Raw genomic sequence first — 20030 nt, forward strand, 5'->3', positions numbered from 1 at the left:
TAATCAAGAGGAGGTACAGGTGATAATATGGCTCCTATGAAAGGTCCCTGTCTTTGTATATTCCTGTGAGCACATTCCCAAGCCCACTAACCACAATGCTTCTTAATATCTTGTATGCAATCTCTGCGCATAGCACAATACATTGTATTTCTGTGCCTTAAACCTTCATGTCCTGATTGTTCCTGACAGCACTGACCTCTGTGATGACCCCTTTATTCCAGCAGTGACAGAATGTCTGGAAACTGTAACGTATTGAGTAACATGATAAATAGTATAGTACAATAATATAACCGAGTAGATTCCTCCTTCTGCAAGTAGCAGAATGGCGGGGACACCATATCCTGGAGATACGTGGTGGCTCCTCATTAATGGCCCATACTCCAGTCTTCCAATCAGCAGCGAGAACCCAGAGTTCCCGCAATTCCCATATCCAAAATTGTCAAAGCATTAAGGGGGAGATGTATCAAGTCTTCTAAAGAGGAGAGGTGGAGACGCTGACCGTAGCAACCAAACTAGCTATCCTTCATCAAATACATTGCGCCAAAAATTCAACCAAGCTGGCACTGAAATAATAAAATGCGTTGCTGCGGGAGACGGCGGAAAACGGAGAATAACTGCTGCGGTCTGTGTCTTCGCCATTGGATTTATAAGTGGTACAACAGAGCATTTAGCGCAGGTCACATGGTCAGATACGGCTGGACAGACATTATACCCCAATACCAGGACTCTTGCAGCGCTCCCACCATAGGTGCCATGTGATACAGACCTGGCCAATCCTGACAAACTCTGCCTGCCGAGCTTCTTCTTTCTTTCTGGCAGATTTAGGTGATTCCGGCAGGACGTCGCTGAATGATCTTCTGTTTAGCATGTTCTAGAAATATCATTATAAATACAATTTTAGCACCATGACCTTGATAAAATTATCACCTGTTCCAGATCTAATGGCTCCCTATGCCACACATCTAATACCATATTATGCAAATGTCCTACTTTGCTATCTGTTGCACATCTAATGCCCCGGTGTGTAACTTGTTTCACATCTACTGCCCCGGTGTGTAACTTGTTTCACATCTACTGCCCCAATGTGGCACATATTTTATAGCTAATGCCCTATTATACCAAATAAACTACTAAGCCACCTGTTCCACATCTAATGCCCTATGTCAAATGCCCCATGATGCCTAACCTGTTCTACATCTAGTTATCCACTGTAGCACCTGTTCTACATGTTATACCCCTAAATGTCGGGGAACCTGAGCACAAGGGTTGGGTAACCTGAGGACCGGGGATGGTGAACTTGAGGACCGGGTTTGGAGGATATGAGGAGAAGGGTTGGTGAATATGAGAACAAGGGTTCTGGAATATGAGAACAAGGGTTCAAGAATATGAGAACAAGGGTTGGGGAATATGAGAACAAGGTTTGGGGAACCTAAGGCCAAGGGCTGGGGATCCTGAGGACATGAGCTGACATCCTGTAGAGTAAATCTGGCAGACCTCTGGGCCACAGTTTGGAGACAAGAGTTCTAGAGTTGAGGGACCCATGGACCATTGTTAGGGGGACAGAGGATAGGATGTAGTTAGCTTCTCAGTGTTGAGGGACAAGAGGACCGAGTTTGGGGACCAGAGGCTCAGAGTTGGGTGAGTTGAAAACCAGAATTGGGAGGACCTTAGGACTGGAGTTGAGATGCCCAGCTGTGGAGCTTTAAACACTTAAGATTAGTCCTCGACTGTACTTGTTTAAGAGGAGTATTGCAGACCCTAGACCAGAGGTTCCCAAACTCAGCCAATACAGCCCAGGTGATATTTGAGCTTGAACACAGGTGACTCAATTAGTGCTTCAGCCAGTTTGATGTAATCATCTGTGCTCAAGTATGGATATCCTTAAAACCTGGAGTGTAATGACATAATTTGGGAACCTCTGCCCAAGAAAATTAAGACAATTATTGGGAAGAACCATTGACACAACTAACTATTATATCATATTTGAATTAAAGCAGCAATTTTGGACAACAGACATAATAGTCCCATCAGCAGTTCCAGGTCTATATTGCCATAAATCTGCCCCTGACTGTAGAATCTCGCTGTGCATCATGGGCGTAGAATTCAGCAACATGTTGCTGTCTGTTTGGTAAATGGTTATGTTTATGTAAAACCACAAGTGTGTGTAATAGGGGGGATCTGTCCTAGATTCCGACATTGAGTTTCCGCTGTGTGCAACGATCCCCGTCTGGTGGGGGCGGTAATTACGAGAAAGATCTCTGCAAATCGGTGCTAATGACGGGCCACCAGGCAAAACGGATGATGTCTATTTCTGGATAATGATTATGGTTATAGCCGGCAGAGCCAGGCCCAGGAATGACAGCGGCGTTTCATCACACAGACCCTATTAATGTCATACGCTCTGCCTGATGTATGGGGCTGGTGGGAACATTTTGTTAGCGTTTAAAGAGCCACTTGTCTGCTTTCTCAGTAGGAGATTGCAGAGATTCGGGAAGTCCACTCACAGTCAGCTCCATGGCAGCTTAAAGGGAACATAGGCTGCTTGTGAGAAGCTTTTATTAATACTTTATAGGCTAGGAATGGTCACCAATACCAATGTACACAAGTAATTCTGTGCGAATAACAGTAATCTGTATATATATATATATATATATATATATATATAAAATGACATTTCCGCATCAAATCAAAAGCCAGCCACGGACTTCATTAAAACAGTGCCCCTAGTGGCCAAAATGTCATGGTGAAATAATGGATACTTTCTTCTCTATCAACTAGTAGAATTTCCAGATATTTGAGGACCTCTTCCCCCTCTATTCACCTTTGCATTGTGGTCATTTCCCATCTTCCTCCAAGTTCTTTCATATCTTTGCTGCCTGGCTCCCCCACTTCCTCTCCTCCAACCCCCATCTCATCCTGGGTGAGTTCACTATCCCACCAATGCTGCTGCCTCTAAGCTGAGCTCCTTTCTCTTCCTTGTCTAGCCTCACCCAATGGACCTCCTGTCCATCCAGTAGTCCGCTGCTTGAGCTTGAGGTGATATCTGTAACTTCACCATAATCTCTCTACCTCCTACTGTCTCCTAACCCACCTCCCAAGGCTACTGTCACGAAGCACAAGCTCAATGCTATTGACCCCACCTGCTTCTGCTCTTCAGTGGACATCCTCCTCTCTCCCACCTCTGCCCTTTTCTGCCCTGACCAAGCCGGCTAAGTCTACAGTTCCACCCTGACCAGTCTCAGACTCCATAGGTTGGCAGCACCCTAGTATGTATGTGCTTGTGCGGTATGGAATTTACATGGCAACCTCCAATGGGGCTGGAACTGAGTGATCCAAATATTCTTTGGCCTCCCTCACCCCGGCCTCTCCCCTCTTAAGACTATAGAGAATTTAATTGCTTCACCCCCAATCTATATCTCCAACCTCATCTCTGTCCGGATTCCCTCCCAACGGCTACCTCCTGCACATAACGCCGCCTCAACTCAACTCAGGTCACGTCCTCTCATGTCTGCCTCCAAGAGTCCAACGTTCTACCTTTTTCCTTAGCAGTAAAGGTGCACATAAAGTAAAGCTTTTTATCTAAATTTACCAGCTGTCCTCATAATTCACCATTCATCACTACACCCCTTGTGCTGACTATGTAAGCTCTCACAGGCAGGACCCTCCTTCCCCGTAGCACTATCCATGCCACCTGTGCTCCTTGTCTTTTATCTCCTTGTCCCCTACGATCACTGGAAGCTGTTTTAACCCAACCCCACCCCGTGCGTAGCCTGTGCCGGAAATGACATCCCATCGCTCTCAATATATCATCTTTTATTTTTAAGGTGTTCTCTGGACCTTGCCCTTATTAGGAGATCGTCCAAGTATGGGATAATTAATACGCCTTTTCTTCGAAGAAGAATCATCATCTCGGCCATTACCTTGGTAAAGACCCGAGGTGCCGTGGACAATCCGAACGGCAGCGTCTGAAACTGATAGTGACAGTTCTGTACGACGAACCTGAGGTACCCCTGGTGTGAGGGGTAAATTGGAACGTGGAGATACGCATCCTTGATGTCCAAGGATACCATAAAGTCCCCTTCTTCCAGGTTCGCTATCACTGCTCTGAGTGACTCCATCTTGAACTTGAACTTCTTTATGTACAGGTTCAAGGACTTCAGATTTAGAATAGGTCTTACCGAGCCATCCGGCTTCGGTACCACAAATAGAGTGGAATAATACCCCTTTCCTTGTTGTAAAAGAGGTACCTTGACTATCACCTGCTGAGAGTACAGCTTGTGAATGGCTTCCAAGACCGTCACCCTGTCGGAGGGGGACGTTGGTAAAGCAGACTTCAGGAAACGGCGAGGTGGATTCGTCTCTAGTTCTAACCTGTACCCCTGAGATATTATCTGCAGGATCCAGGGATCTACCTGCGAGTGAGCCCACTGCGCGCTGAAATTCTTGAGACGACCCCCCACCGCCCCCGAGTCCGCTTGAGAAGCCCCAGCGTCATGCTGAGGCTTTTGTAGAAGCGGGGGAGGGCTTCTGTTCCTGGGAAGGAGCTGCCTGTTGCTGTCTCTTCCCCCTTCCTCTGCCTCGTGGCAGATATGAATATCCCTTTGCTCTCTTGTTTTTAAAGGAACGAAAGGGCTGCGGTTGAAAAGTCGGTGTCTTTTTCTGTTGGGGAGTGACTTGAGGTAAAAAGGTGGATTTCCCGGCTGTAGCCGTGGCCACCAAATCCGATAGACCGACTCCAAATAACTCCTCCCCTTTATACGGCAAAACTTCCATATGCCGTTTTGAGTCCGCATCGCCTGACCACTGTCGCGTCCATAAACTTCTTCTGGCCGAAATGGACATAGCACTTACCCGTGATGCCAGTGTGCAGATATCCCTCTGTGCATCACGCATATAAAGAAATGCATCCTTTATTTGCTCTAAAGACAGTAAAACATTGTCCCTATCCAGGGTATCAATATTTTCAATCAGGGACTCTGACCAAGCTACCCCAGCACTGCACATCCAGGCTGTCGCTATAGCTGGTCGTAGTATAACACCTGTATGTGTGTATATACTTTTTTGGATATTTTCCATCCTCCTATCTGCTGGATCTTTAAGTGCGGCCGTCTCAGGAGAGGGTAACGCCACTTGTTTTGATAAGCGTGTGAGCGCCTTGTCCACCCTAGGAGGTGTTTCCCAGCGCGCCCTAACCTCTGGCGGGAAAGGGTATAAAGCCAATAACTTCTTTGAAATTAGCATTTTTTTATCGGGGGCAACCCACGCTTCATCACACACCTCATTTAATTCTTCTGATTCAGGAAAAACTATAGGTAGTTTTTTCACACCCCACATAATACCCTGTTTAGTGGTACCTGTAGTATCAGCTATATGTAACGCCTCCTTCATTGCCAAAATCATATAACGTGTGGCCCTACTGGAAAATACGGTTGATTCGTCACCGTCACCACTAGAATCAGTGCCTGTGTCTGGGTCTGTGTCGACCGACTGAGGCAAAGGGCGTTTTACAGCCCCTGACGGTGTTTGAGGCGCCTGGACAGGCACTAATTGATTGTCCGGCCGTCTCATGTCGTCAAACGACTGCTTTAGCGTGTTGACACTATCCCGTAATTCCATAAATAAAGGCATCCATTCTGGTGTCGACCCCCTAGGAGGTGACATCCCCATATTTGGCAATTGCTCCGCCTCCACACCAATATCGTCCTCATACATGTCGACACACACGTACCGACACACAGCAGACACACAGGGAATGCTCTTAACGAAGACAGGACCCCACTAGCCCTTTGGGGAGACAGAGGGAGAGTTTGCCAGCACACACCAAAAGCGCTATATATGACAGGGATAGCCTTATAATAAGTGCTCCCTGTATAGCTGCTTTAATAATATATTTTTGCCACAATTTTGCCCCCCCCTCTCTTTTTTACCCTGTTTCTGTAGTGCAGTGCAGGGGAGAGCCTGGGAGCCGTCCTGACCAGCGGAGCTGTGTAAGGAAAATGGCGCTGTGTGCTGAGGAGATAGGCCCGCCCCTTTTTCGGCGGGCTCGTCTCCCGCTCTTTAGTGGATTCTGGCAGGGGTTAAATATCTCCATATAGCCCCCGGAGGCTATATGTGAGGTATTTTTAGCCAAATTAGGTTTTCATTTGCCTCCCAGGGCGCCCCCCTCCCAGCGCCCTGCACCCTCAGTGACTGCCGTGTGAAGTGTGCCGAGAGGAAAATGGCGCACAGCTGCAGTGCTGTGCGCTACCTTTAGAAGACTGAGGAGTCTTCTGCCGCCGATTCTGGACCTCTTCTCGTTTCAGCATCTGCAAGGGGGCCGGCGGCGAGGCTCCGGTGACCATCCAGGCTGTACCTGTGATCGTCCCTCTGGAGCTAATGTCCAGTAGCCAAGAAGCCAATCCATCCTGCACGCAGGTGAGTTCACTTCTTCTCCCCTAAGTCCCTCGTTGCAGTGATCCTGTTGCCAGCAGGACTCACTGTAAAATAAAAAACCTAGCTAAACTTTTCTAAGCAGCTCTTTAGGAGAGCCACCTAGATTGCACCCTTCTCGGCCGGGCACAAAAATCTAACTGAGGCTTGGAGGAGGGTCATAGGGGGAGGAGCCAGTGCACACCACCTGATCGTAAAGCTTTACTTTTGTGCCCTGTCTCCTGCGGAGCCGCTATTCCCCATGGTCCTTTCAGGAACCCCAGCATCCACTAGGACGATAGAGAAATACATAGTAACAATGTCGTAATTATGAGATAGTGTAAATTGCCAAATCTAGGAGCAGCAGAGCAATAATACAACAAGATGAGGACACGGGGTGGGGGTAGGGAAAGTCACTGTATCTTGTAGGGCAAGTGAGTCACGGGGAGGGGAGGCAATTTGACAACTCTATGAGCCTTTACCCAACGTAAGTGCGAGCATAGGGTATCATAGTTGCTGAAGGGGACAATGACGATGATGACAAAAGACAAAGAGCACGGGTGGAATGGATAGTGTTATGGGAAGAACAAGAGGAAGGAGGGCCCTGCCTGTGAGAGCTTACATACCCTGCCTGGCTTTTCCTGCTGTTCTGCATCATGGAAGTTTTCAGTTTAACTTTGTCAAAATCACTAAAACACTGCAAACAAATCATTGCAACAGTTACATTAACTAAATAGTCATTTATTCAATGGCTCAATGAGTATGGCTGCTTTATGCAGCTCTGGGCTATTACCAGTGATACACCCCCCCCCCCCCCCCCCCCTCACGATGATTACCTACTCACTGCTACATATAACAACCCATCCTAATTCCACACACACGTCTGCACCATTCAGCAGAACACTCCAAATAGGTTTGTTAACCCCATTTATTTATTGTTTAATATATCCCCCAAATCCCCTTTGCTGGGTAATGAGTCTGTCACGGGGCTTTCTGAAAGCAGAGGGCGAAGACGCCCAGTCACAGAACACGTCCACATTCACTGAATGATCATTATGTAACGGAACCGATAATGACAGTCAGAGATATTTATACAGGAGATTATTGAAGGTGGGAGACATAATCCTACGCACATCAGACTTCCTGCCAACAGCCGCATTACAGGACAGCGCAGCCAGCCGTGACCAGCGCACAATGGAACAGAAAACAGCTTGCAACATATACAGTGTGTGTATATATATATATATATATATATATATATACACGCTAGGATGAGGCGGCTGTCCTGCCTATGGATGCTAGGATGATGGGGCTGTCCTGCCTATGGACGCTAGGATGACAGGGCTGTCCTGCCTATGGATGCTAGGATAACAGGACGGTCCTGCCTATGGACGCTAGGATGATGGGGCTGTCCTGCCTATGGATGCTAGGATGACAGGGCTGTCCTGCCTATGGATGCTAGGATGACAGGGCTGTCCTGCCTATGGATGCTAGGATGACAGGGCTGTCCTGCCTATGGATGCTAGGATGACAGGACTGTCCTGCCTATGGATGCTAGGATGATGGGGCTGTCCTGCCTATGGACGCTAGGATGACAGGGCTGTCCTGCCTATGGATGCTAGGATAACAGGACGGTCCTGCCTATGGACGCTAGGATGATGGGGCTGTCCTGCCTATGGATGCTAGGATGACAGGGCTGTCCTGCCTATGGATGCTAGGATGACAGGGCTGTCCTGCCTATGGACGCTAGGATGACAGGACTGTCCTGCCTATGAACGCTAGGATGACAGAGCTGTCCTGCCTATGGACGCTAGGATGACAGGACTGTCCTGCCTATGGACGCTAGGATGACAGGGCCGTCCTGCCTATGGATGCTAGGATAACAGGACTGTCCTGCCTATGGACGCTAGGATGACAGGACTGTCCTGCCTATGGACGCTAGGATGACAGGGCTGTCCTGCCTATGGACGCTAGGATGACAGGACTGTCCTGCCTATGAACGCTAGGATGACAGGACTGTCCTGCCTATGAACGCTAGGATGACAGAGCTGTCCTGCCTATGGACGCTAAGATGACAGGGCTGTCCTGCCTATGGATGCTAGGATGACAGGGCCGTCCTACCTATGGACGCTAGGATGACAGGACTGTCCTGCCTATGGAAGCTAGGATGATGGGGCTGTCCTGCCTATGGATGCTAGGATGACGGGGCTGTCCTGCCTATGGACGCTAGGATGACAGGACTGTCCTGCCTATGGACGCTAGGATGACAGGGCTGTCCTGCCTATGGATGCTAGGATGACAGGGCTGTCCTGCCTATGGATGCTAGGATGACAGGACTGTCCTGCCTATGGATGCTAGGATGATGGGGCTGTCCTGCCTATGGATGCTAGGATGATGGGGCTGTCCTGCCTATGGATGCTAGGATGACAGGGCTGTCCTGCCTATGGACGCTAGGATGACAGGACTGTCCTGCCTATGGACGCTAGGATGACAGGACTGTCCTGCCTATGAACGCTAGGATGACAGAGCTGTCCTGCCTATGGACGCTAGGATGACAGGACTGTCCTGCCTATGGACACTAGGATGACAGGGCCGTCCTGCCTATGGATGCTAGGATAACAGGACTGTCCTGCCTATGGACGCTAGGATGACAGGACTGTCCTGCCTATGGACGCTAGGATGACAGGGCTGTCCTGCCTATGGACGCTAGGATGACAGGGCTGTCCTGCCTATGGACGCTAGGATGACTGTCCTGCCTATGGACGCTAGGATGACAGGGCTGTCCTGCCTATGGACGCTAGGATGACAGGGCTGTTCTGGACGCTAGGATGACAGGACCATCCTGCCTATGGACACTAGGATGATGGGGCTGTTCTGCCTATGGACGCTAGGATGACAGGACTGTCCTGCCTATGAACGCTAGGATGACAGAGCCGTCCTGCCTATGGACGCTAGGATGACAGGGCCGTCCTACCTATGGACGCTAGGATAACAGGACTGTCCTGCCTATGGACGCTAGGATGACAGGGCTGTCCTGCCTATGGATGCTAGGATGACAGGGCTGTCCTGCCTATGAATGCTAGGATGACAGGACTGTCCTGCCTATGGACGCTAGGATGACAGGGCCGTCCTGCCTATGGACGCTAGGATAACAGGGCTGTCCTGCCTATGGACGCTAGGATGACAGGGCTGTCCTGCGTATGGATGCTAGGATGACAGGACTGTCCTGCCTATGGACGCTAGGATGACAGGACTGTCCTGCCTATGGACGCTAGGATGACAGGACTGTCCTGCCTATGGACGCTAGGATGACAGGACTGTCCTGCCTATGGATGCTAGGATGACAGGACTGTCCTGCCTATGGACGCTAGGATGACAGGACTGTCCTGCCTATGGACGCTAGGATGACAGGACTGTACTGCCTATGAACGCTAGGATGACAGAGCTTATGGATGCTAGGATAACAGGACTGTCCTGCCTATGGACGCTAGGATGACAGGACTGTCCTGCCTATGGACGCTAGGATGACAGGGCCGTCCTGCCTATGGATGCTAGGATGACAGGGCCGTCCTGCCTATGGCCGCTAGGATGACAGGGCTGTCCTGCCTATGGATGCTAGGATGACAGGGCCGTCCTGCCTATGGACGCTAGGATGACAGGACTGTCCTGCCTATGGACGCTAGGATGACAGGACTGTCCTGCCTATGGATGTTAGGATGACAGGACTGTCCTGCCTATGGATGCTAGGATGATGGGGCTGTCCTGCCTATGGACGCTAGGATGACAGGACTGTCCTGTCTATGGACGCTAGGATGACAGGACTGTCCTGCCTATGGATGTTAGGATGACAGGACTGTCCTGCCTATGGATGCTAGGATGATGGGGCTGTCTTGCCTATGGACGCTAGGATGACAGGACTGTCCTGCCTATGGATGCTAGGATGATGGGGCTGTCCTGCCTATGGACGCTAGGATGACAGGGCTGTCCTGCCTATGGACGCTAGGATGACAGGGCTGTCCTGCCTATGGACGCTAGGATGACAGGACTGTCCTGCCTATGAACGCTAGGATGACAGGGATGTCCTGCCTATGAACGCTAGGATGACAGGGCTGTCCTGCCTATGGACGCTAGGATGACAGGACTGTCCTGCCTATGGACGCTAGGATGACAGGGCTGTCCTGCCTATGGATGCTAGGATGACAGGACTGTCCTGCCTATGGATGCTAGGATGATGGGGCTGTCCTGCCTATGGACGCTAGGATGACAGGACTGTCCTGCCTATGGACGCTAGGATGACAGGACTGTCCTGCCTATGGATGCTAGGATGACGGGGCTGTCCTGCCTATGGACGCTAGGATGACAGGACTGTCCTGCCTATGGATGCTAGGATGATGGGGCTGTCCTGCCTATGAACGCTAGGATGACAGAGCTGTCCTGCCTATGGACGCTAGGATGACAGGGCTGTCCTGCCTATGGACGCTAGGATGACAGGGCCGTCCTGCCTATGGATGCTAGGATGACAGGGCTGTCCTGCCTATGGATGCTAGGATGACAGAACTGTCCTGCCTATGGATGCTAGGATGACAGGGGTGTCCTGCCTATGAATGCTAGGATGACAGGACTGTCCTGCCTATGGATGCTAGGATGACAGAGCTGTCCTGCCTATGGATGCTAGGATGACAGGACTGTCCTGCCTATGGACGCTAGGATGACAGGGCCGTCCTGCCTATGGACGCTAGGATGACAGGACCGTCCTGCCTATGAACGCTAGGATGACAGAGCTGTCCTGCCTATGGATGCTAGGATGACAGGGCTGTCCTGCCTATGGATGCTAGGATGACAGGGCTGTCCTGCCTATGAACGCTAGGATGACAGAGCTGTCCTGCCTATGGATGCTAGGATGACAGGACTGTCCTGCCTATGGACGCTAGGATGACAGGGCCGTCCTGCCTATGGACGCTAGGATGACAGGACTGTCCTGCCTATGGATGCTAGGATGACAGGGCTGTCCTGCCTATGGACGCTAGGATGACAGGACCGTCCTGCCTATGGATGCTAGGATGACAGGACCGTCCTGCCTATGGACGCTAGGATGACAGGGCTGTCCTGCCTACGGATGCTAGGATGACAGGGCTGTCCTGCCTATGGATGCTAGGATGACAGGGCTGTCCTGCCTATGGATGCTAGGATGACAGGACTGTCCTGCCTATGGACGCTAGGATGACAGGGCCGTCCTGCCTATGGATGCTAGGATAACGCGGCCGTCCCACCTATGGACATGTACAGAAGAATATATGAATATATAGAATTAGTGGGAGATAAGCCAGTGTGCTGCCTGAGAAGGAGCAGCAGACAGCGACGCAGGGCGTGCGGGGGACAATACAGGCAATGATAACTGCGGGATGAATAGGAATCTCTGGCACATTGGCTGGATGACAAGCTCTCAGCAGATGTTCCGTATATAAATATCAGCTGACAGATTGCAGTGTTGGCGACACTCAGGCGGAATATTTCACAACAGCGACGGGAAATAATCATTACTCAGGATTACCTTATGTAAATCAGGCATGAGATCCTGGTACAGGGAACGGATCAACATGTCCAGCGTCCGCTGTCTCTTCTGCGCAAAGGTCTGCGTTTCCAGAGTCGCCTTCTCGCCATTTATTACTGCGTCATGAAGGACATTAGGAGAGATTAGATGGACAAATGTTCTGTGGTCCCTCACACACGATGCAGAAGTCATACTGTAAAAGTCCCAAAGTGTCCCCTTCACTGACGCACACGAGCTAAAGCGATATACGTTATAATGCGTCCACCGTACCAGGAGTAGTGGCCTAACCACAGGAGGTGTGGCCATTCACCCTTAGAAATATAAAGTGGACGGAGAAAAAGTACCAGCCAATCAGCTCCTGTCATTTTTCAAACACGGCCTTTTACATGGAAGTTAGGAGATGATTGGCTGGTTCTTTATCTGCGTCCACTTTATCTCTCTTCAAGGGTTAGAACATAGGCCCTTATTCCGAGTTGTTCGCTCGCAAGCTGCTTTTAGCAGCATTGCACACGCTAAGCCGCCGCCTACTGGGAGTGAATCTTAGCTTAGCAAAGTTGCTCGATACTTACTCTGCCACTGCGATCAGTTCAGTGCTTGTCGTTCCTGGTTTGACGTCACAAACACACCCAGCGTTCGCCCAGACCCTCCTCCGTTTCTCCAGCCACTCCCGCGTTTTTCCCAGAAACGGCAGCGTTTTTTCACACACTCCCATAAAACGGCCAGTTTCCACCCAGAAACACCCACTTCCTGTCAATCACATTACGATCACCAGAACGAAGAAAAAACCTCGTAATGCGTGAGTAAAATACCAAACTTCTTAGCAAATTTACTTGGCGCAGTCGCAGTGCGAACATTGCGCATGCACAATTAGCGGAAAATCGCTGCGATGCGAAGAAAATTACAGAGCGAACAACTCGGAATGAGGGCCATAGATCCCTTTATCTCTCTTCAACCTTTGATACATATCCCCAATAAGGAAACCCTATTTTTGTATAGGGTAGCTAGGGCTCTTTCAGTACCCATGGCACATCCTCCGAAATGTGATCTGGAGTATATTAAAGTTTGGATAGGTGAGATCTTCTCCAGCTGTGGACAACTAAATAATAACTGCAGTACAGGGGGTTGTCATCCGGTGCCTGATTTAGGTGTGTAAGTAACGCAAAAAAGCAAGTAACTGGACAATATCATGTTGCACTGCAGGTGGGGCAGATGTAACATGTGCAGAGAGAGTTAGATTTGGGTGGGGTGTGTTCAAACTGAAATCTAAATTGCAGTGTAAATATAAGGCAGCCAGTATTTGTGGGCTACATGCAAAAGCAGCCAGTATGTACCCTGCACAGAAACAATATAACCTACCCAAATCTAACTCTCTCAGCTTAGGCATCCGAAAACGGACAGGTCGTTGTGCATCAATAACTGTATTATCTAATGAGATACTACTGGAAATGCATTTTCTTCTGTTAGGTGACATTTACTAGGAACGTTTAAGGAAAGAAACTTACGTTTTACTAGAAGAAAATCCCTGAATTCTTGATGGTCAGTAAAGACAGGTGGAGAAGGGAGAGGGGGACCAAACAGCGGAACGCTTTCTTCCGAAAATATTTTTAGCCTCAGGTAGAACGAAGGGGGGAAACAAAAGCAATGGAGATTATTATAGTCTGGTAGAGACCTACTCCCCATAATTCCAGCACATTACGTATAATGAATGGGGGGAGCCCTGGGCAAGTTCTCTTACAAAGCTATGAGTTGTATGGAATCCCCCCAAATCCTGTATTATCAGTGTGCACCCAGGTAATAGGAAACACCGGTCTATAGGCCTGATTGAGGGGTGGACGCAATTCAAGTCTGTGCTGCGTCTTCAGTCCCAGCGGATCTGAAAAGTTACGCAAATGCTGCAGCAGCCGCCTTTTTGTACGATAGGACCACTGGCGATTTCTCAGATCCACCACTTGCGTCCAAAGACGCATCAGTCACACAATCGGATCTATGCCAAACGCCCCCGAAACGGTCGAGATGCGCCTGCATTTTAGACGGTCGCTAGCTGTCAATGAAACTGCGACTAAAGCTGCATTGCGACCGCTGTTGCGCAGATCTGAAACCATATGCCCGTTGCAAACTAATCGATCGTGCGTCACCCCTGAATCTGGCCCTAGGAAGGCAAGGCAAATAAAAATATAAGTGCAAAACTCACCTGTAACTGTCGTTCTGTTTGTTGTATCTCACTAAGGCGAAAATATCTGGAGCTTTAATTAAGGAAACTCAATGAAAAGAGGCAACAAATATTTACTGGTCATTAAGTTAAACTTTAGAAACTTTTGCGAATGAGCTGAAATAGCGCAGAGGAGCCCCCGACACAAGGGCGCAGCCGTATCGGTCATTCCGCAGTTACAGACCTTGGGGGGCAGATGTACTAAGCACTGGAGAGTGATAAAGTGGAGAGAGATAAATTACCAACCAATCAGCTCCTGACTGCCATGTTACAGACTGGGGCAGATGTATTAAGCCTGGAGAAGTGATAAGTGCAAGGTGATAACGCACCAGCCAATCAGCTCCTAACTGTCAATTTACATATTGGAGCTGACTGGCTTGTGCTTTGTCAGCTTGCACTTATCACTGCTTTATAATTTCTCCAGGCTTAATACATCTGCCCCTATGTTTGAAATAGGTCAGGAGCTGGATGGTGGGTACTTTATCTTGCCCCAAGCCTTGATACATATGTCCCCGGGTGTTTAACACATCACCATCACAATGCTAGCTTGTGAAATTACATTAAACCCTATTAGTTTTGGGAGATTTCCTAAATATTCTTTTCTAATGTCACTTAAGCAGCTGGAAAGGGATACGGGTAAAGTGAGATCGGATCATGGAGGGTTTGAAAGACGGAGAAGACTCCTCCCCTTCCTGAAAGACGATGGTCACAATGTCGTTCCCAATGTGACGTTTTCTTTCTACCTGGAAAACACAGACAAGGTCTTCAGTGGACTCTTTCGTGGGTCTGACATGTCTGCAGGGAATCGACAGTGTCTAGGTCGACAATGTTTAGGTCGACCACTATAGGTCGACAGTCACTAGATCGACAGGGTTTGAAGGTCGACAGGGTGTCTAGGGCGACATGTGCTAGGTCGACAGGTCAAAAGGTCGACATGAGGTTTGTTTTTGTTTTGTTTTTGGGGGGGTTGTGTCGTTTTCTGCGTACAGTGACCGGGAACCCGCTTCGCTTGGCACAGATTACCGTTCCAATCATAGTCCACGTGGATCGTTAAGTCGAAAAAAGTTAAAAAAAATAAATAAATGTGAAAAATGCATGTCGACATTTTGACCTGTCGACCTAGCACATGTCGACCTAGAAACCCATGTCGACCTTGAAGCCCTGTTGACCTAGTGACTGTCGACCTATAGTGGTCGACCTAAACATTGTCGACCCAGACACTGTCGATCTTTAGACCGGATCTGTCTGCAGGGGGGGCAGAGAGACAGCCGGTAACGGGACACTGTCACAGTCCTGTCCATGCATTAGGTCAATATGTTCAAAAGGTCGACAGGTAAAAGGTCGACAGGTAAAAGGTCAACAGGGTCAAACAGTCAAAATGACAATGGACACGAGTTTTGGGGGATTTTTCAGCCTTTGCTTGGACCAGGACTGGGAATAGCACCCTTGCCCAAAGCGTGGCAGCTAAGTGACCCCGCGATGGTCTATGTTTGCTACAATTGGGTCACATATAATAAAACATAGAAAATGCATAAAAAATAAAAAAACCTTTTCTGTGACGATCATTTCAATGTTGACCTTTTGACCCTGTCAGCCTTTTCTATTGCGACCCTTTGACCCTGGCTGACTATATGGGGTCGTCTCTGATTCTCGTAGATCTTCTAAACCACACCCCAGAAATGGACGCCTCATCTCCTTACGGATATCTGGAGCTGACGCCGTCACGCTGCTGGGAGAGGTCACATGGTCTGCTGGCAGCTGCTCCCTCGTCGTCTCCTCACTGCTACTGACATGGTGGGGAGGCGATACACAAAGAAGCCGCCGGCAGACCACATGACCGCATCCGGCATCGGCGATACACCCTGCGCTATAACTGACGAGTCAGAATGACTATACTAGTTCTATTACTACGGTTATATGAATGATTATTACTAGCGTTACCATAATGCTACGGTTATTACTTATGACTATGGGGAAGATTTATCAAATCTTGGAGAGAGATAAAGTGGATGGAGATAACGTACCAGCCAATCAGCTCCTAGCTGTCATTTTTCAAACACAGCCTGTGGCATGGCAGTTAGGAGCTGATGGGCTGGTACTATATCTCTCTACACTTTATCGTTCACAAAGCATTGATAAATCTTCCCCTGTAATTGTTATATGTAATAGAACGTTGGATACTGGGTAACAGCACGGTTGTATAAAAACTCGGCTGGAATTAATCCCAGCGGCCGTCAGCTGACAGTGAGGCCCTGTAGGTGCTCATCCTCAGACGTCGCCTGTCTGCAGGCATTACATGTAATGATATTAGATGCAGAAGGTCAGACACGACACCCTGTAATCCGCGCAGATCACATGACACTCCCGGGAGTCTCATTTCTTCTTATTGATTAACTGAATAGGACGAAGACCTTGGACTTGCAGGAAAACTTCATTTCTTCTACGCTACTCCATGGCAGCCATTACTCTGGGGATTTATCCCTACTCCTAGGTTTTAGACAGGAAGTTTTTTCTATTTTAGGCTCCGCCCCCTCTGGGAATATAGGTCCGTCCTCTCCTGGCTTCCCCAGTCTTTTTCCTGTCTCCTTAGGTAGTGGCAGAGTAGTTGTTTGTTGTTGTTTTTTTGACAAATATGAGGCTTACCAGGATTTTCCCGGCCTAATGCGCCTCTGTGAGCCGCGGCTGGAAGGGGGTTTGGCACCCGGAGTACGGACCCATGGGGAGCATTGTAATTACTGCCTGTGGCAGTACAAATGCTGAATGCCACCACTATATGAGGAGAAACTATAATTACTGCCTGTGGCAGTAGAAATGTCCGCCACCACTCTGATGCTGAGGTTACCTGTAGCGGGTGTATTGCTGCCTGTGGAAGTGCATGTCGCCCACCGCCGCCAGGATATTAAAGGAGGAATGAGTGTTATTGCTGTAGAAGTGCCTCCGGCTCCCACTGCTGCTGATTAGCTGACCGCCTAGACGCTGGAGCCTGGAGGGCGGAAGTGCGCCTTTTGAATCCCGGAAGACGTCGCGGATCGATCTGCGCATGCGCCGGCCGGCAGCAGGGTTTAAAGGCTGCTAAGATGGCGCGGTCCACAGCTGAGAGTGAGACTGGGATCCCAGTAATAAGGGACGCTGCAGGACTTAAAGTGAAAGTGCTGCAGGAGGATTATACAGCGGCTATGGATAAAGAAAGGTCTCGCTCCACGCCTACATGTGCCCAGGAATGGTAAGCAATCTCATTTAGGGCACTATGTTATGTAGTTAGGGTGTTTAGGATACTGTTTATTTTGGTTGCAGTGTGTCTGAAATTCCCAGGAAGAGAACATGTAAAAAGAAGCATCATTTGGCTTGTTCTGGATGTAAAAAGAGTTTTTCTGGAGATAAACATAGCAAATTATGTGATGATTGTGAAGCATCCCAGGGCCAATCTAGGTAAATGCAAGATCTTATGGAATGGATGAAAAAGTCATTCGTAACGAAAGATGAACTAATGGAACTTCAGGGGACTAAAAGGTCCAGGTCACAGACAAGTCTGGACGCTGCAGATGAATCGGATAGTCTTGTGGTATTGGATTATGATGATAGTCCCTCTCCGGCAGAGTCTGAGGAGGCTCAGGAGACAGATAGATCATTTAATTTGGATATAGTGGATAGCTTACTCAGGCATATGTATAGAGCTTTAAATATTAAGGATGAAGCACAGGAGGATGATGCTCAGGATCCTTTATTTGAAGATAGGATTAAGAAAAACCGATGTTTTCCGATGCATAAAGTACTGAAGGAAATTATGTCAGTACAGTGGCAAAGTGCAGATAAGCGTCTTAATTACATGAAAAGATTGGATCGTATGTTCCCAGTACAGGATGAGGAGTTTGTGAAGTGGTGTGAATTGCCTAAGGTGAATGCTGCAGTAGCAGAAGTTGTTTCCAAAACCACTATCCTGTTGGAAGATGGTGCGGTGCTTAAGGATGCTATGGACAAGAAGGTTGAAAGTTCCTTGAAAAAGGTCCATAAGGCATCAGCGGTGACGCTAAAGGCTGGGGTAGCGATGGCGTCAACAACCAGAACCCTGAGATTGTGGGGGAACAACCTGAACCGTGATTTGGAGGATCAGGTATCCAGACATCACCTGCAGAAAGACCTGGCTGTGATAATGAAGGCGGTGGAATACCTGTGTGAGGCCTCTCTTGAGGTAGTCGAATATGTGGCAAAATCATTAGCAGCAGGGGTAGCGGCTAGAAGGTCACTGTGGTTACGTACCTGGACGGCAGATGTCCATTCTAAAAACAGATTGGTAGCTCTTCCTTATGAAGGCTCTCGCCTTTTCGGAAGTAAGCTAGAATCTATAATCAATGTCATGTCAGGAGGAAAATCTGCGAAGCTGGCATATGATAGGAAATCAAGGTTTAGAGTTTCCTCGCCTAAACAACAGTTTAAGGAAGCCAGGTCATACAGGCCAGGTAGACAGTATAGTAGATATACTCCAACAACTACCAGGCAGTCCTTTCGTCAGTCCGCCAGAAGAGGCAATAAAAAATTCTGACTATATGATACCCCAGAGTACTGCGCCCGTAGTAGGCAGATTAATGAAATATGCAGATCAATGGCAAGAGTCAACTCAGGACGCCTGGGTGTTAAAGATAATCTCCCAGGGTTATCATATAGAATTTATAAGGAAGCCGACGGGGTGGAATTTTGTAAAATCAAAGATTCCAACGTCAGAAGAACAGATAACAGCTTTTCAAGATATTATAAAAAAACCTTTTCAAAGCATAGGCAGTCGGAAAGGTACCAGTGGCAGAGGAGAGAAGAGGTTTTTATTCCAGGATGTTCTTGATTCAGGAACCATTGGGAGAATTCAGGGCAATTCTGGATTTAAGAAGATTAAACAAATTCCTTATAAGGAAACGGTTTCACATGGAGACGCTGAAAACCATATTATTAGGGACAAAGCAGGGAGACTTTATGGCCTCTATAGATCTGAAAGACGCCTACTTTCACGTGCCAATTCACAAAGACAACCAGAGAGTCCTAAGGTTTTACGTCCTTGGAAAACATCGTCAATTCACCTGCCTGCCGTTCGGCCTGTCTTCCTCACCAAGAGTTTTCACGAAAGTTCTCCTAGCTCTAGTGGCGCATATGAGAGTGACGGGCATAGCATTGTGGCCGTACCTGGACGACTTGCTGATTTGTGCGAGTACGAAAGCGACTAATAATAGTGGTACAGAGGACTCTTCAGATTCTTCAAGCTCATGGCTGGCTAGTGAACTGGAAGAAGAGCAAATTAGATCCAACTCAAAACATACAGTTCCTAGGAGTTCGGATAGATTCAAAGAAGTACACGGTGGCATTGTCAGAAGACCGATGCAAAAAAATTCAAGATCTCTCGTCCCTAGTTCAGGTAGAGGACAGCATTTCACTCCGCCTAGGCCTGAGTCTTGTGGGGATGTTGTCTTCTACGATAGAAGTAGTACCCTGGGCCAGGTGGAAAATGAGAACGTTTCAGTGGGACATAATCAGAGCGGTCAGTATAGGCAGAGACCTAGACCACAAGATAATCCTCACTCAAGGAGCAAAAAAGTCCCTGGATTGGTGGATAGATCAGAGCCTAAGCCAAAGGTCAGTGTCCTTAGTGCAGCCCAAGTACGCTGTCTTGACAACAGATGCAAGTGCCACAGGTTGGGGAGGTCATCTGTTAAATCACACCTGTCAGCAGTTATGGTCCACCCAAGAAAAACTCATGTCTTCCAACAAACGAGAAATGAGGGCAGTGTGGAACTCGATATGTTGTTTTCAGACACTGCTGGTGCAGTCTCATCTAAGAGTATTCTCGGACAATGTGACAGTCGTGGCATATTTAAATCG

General features: G+C 48.5%; 1 protein-coding gene across 4 annotated transcripts in view; it reads right to left on the reverse strand.

Annotated features, from left to right (window-relative positions):
* The window catches only part of GARNL3 (GTPase activating Rap/RanGAP domain like 3), a 429083-nt gene that overhangs the window by 73802 nt on the left and 335251 nt on the right, over positions 1-20030 (reverse strand). For all 4 annotated transcript variants that reach the window (XM_063935955.1, XM_063935954.1, XM_063935953.1 and 1 more), the window contains 5 exons: positions 14803-14911; positions 14151-14196; positions 13462-13568; positions 11960-12075; positions 767-871 (listed from right to left, as the gene is read on the reverse strand). In XM_063935955.1, the coding sequence (XP_063792025.1) occupies positions 767-871; positions 11960-12075; positions 13462-13568; positions 14151-14196; positions 14803-14911 (483 nt within the window). The remainder of the gene's footprint in view (positions 1-766; positions 872-11959; positions 12076-13461; positions 13569-14150; positions 14197-14802; positions 14912-20030) is intronic.

This window comes from Pseudophryne corroboree, chromosome 8 (genome assembly GCF_028390025.1).
Source record: "Pseudophryne corroboree isolate aPseCor3 chromosome 8, aPseCor3.hap2, whole genome shotgun sequence".
Taxonomy (NCBI): domain Eukaryota; kingdom Metazoa; phylum Chordata; class Amphibia; order Anura; family Myobatrachidae; genus Pseudophryne; species Pseudophryne corroboree.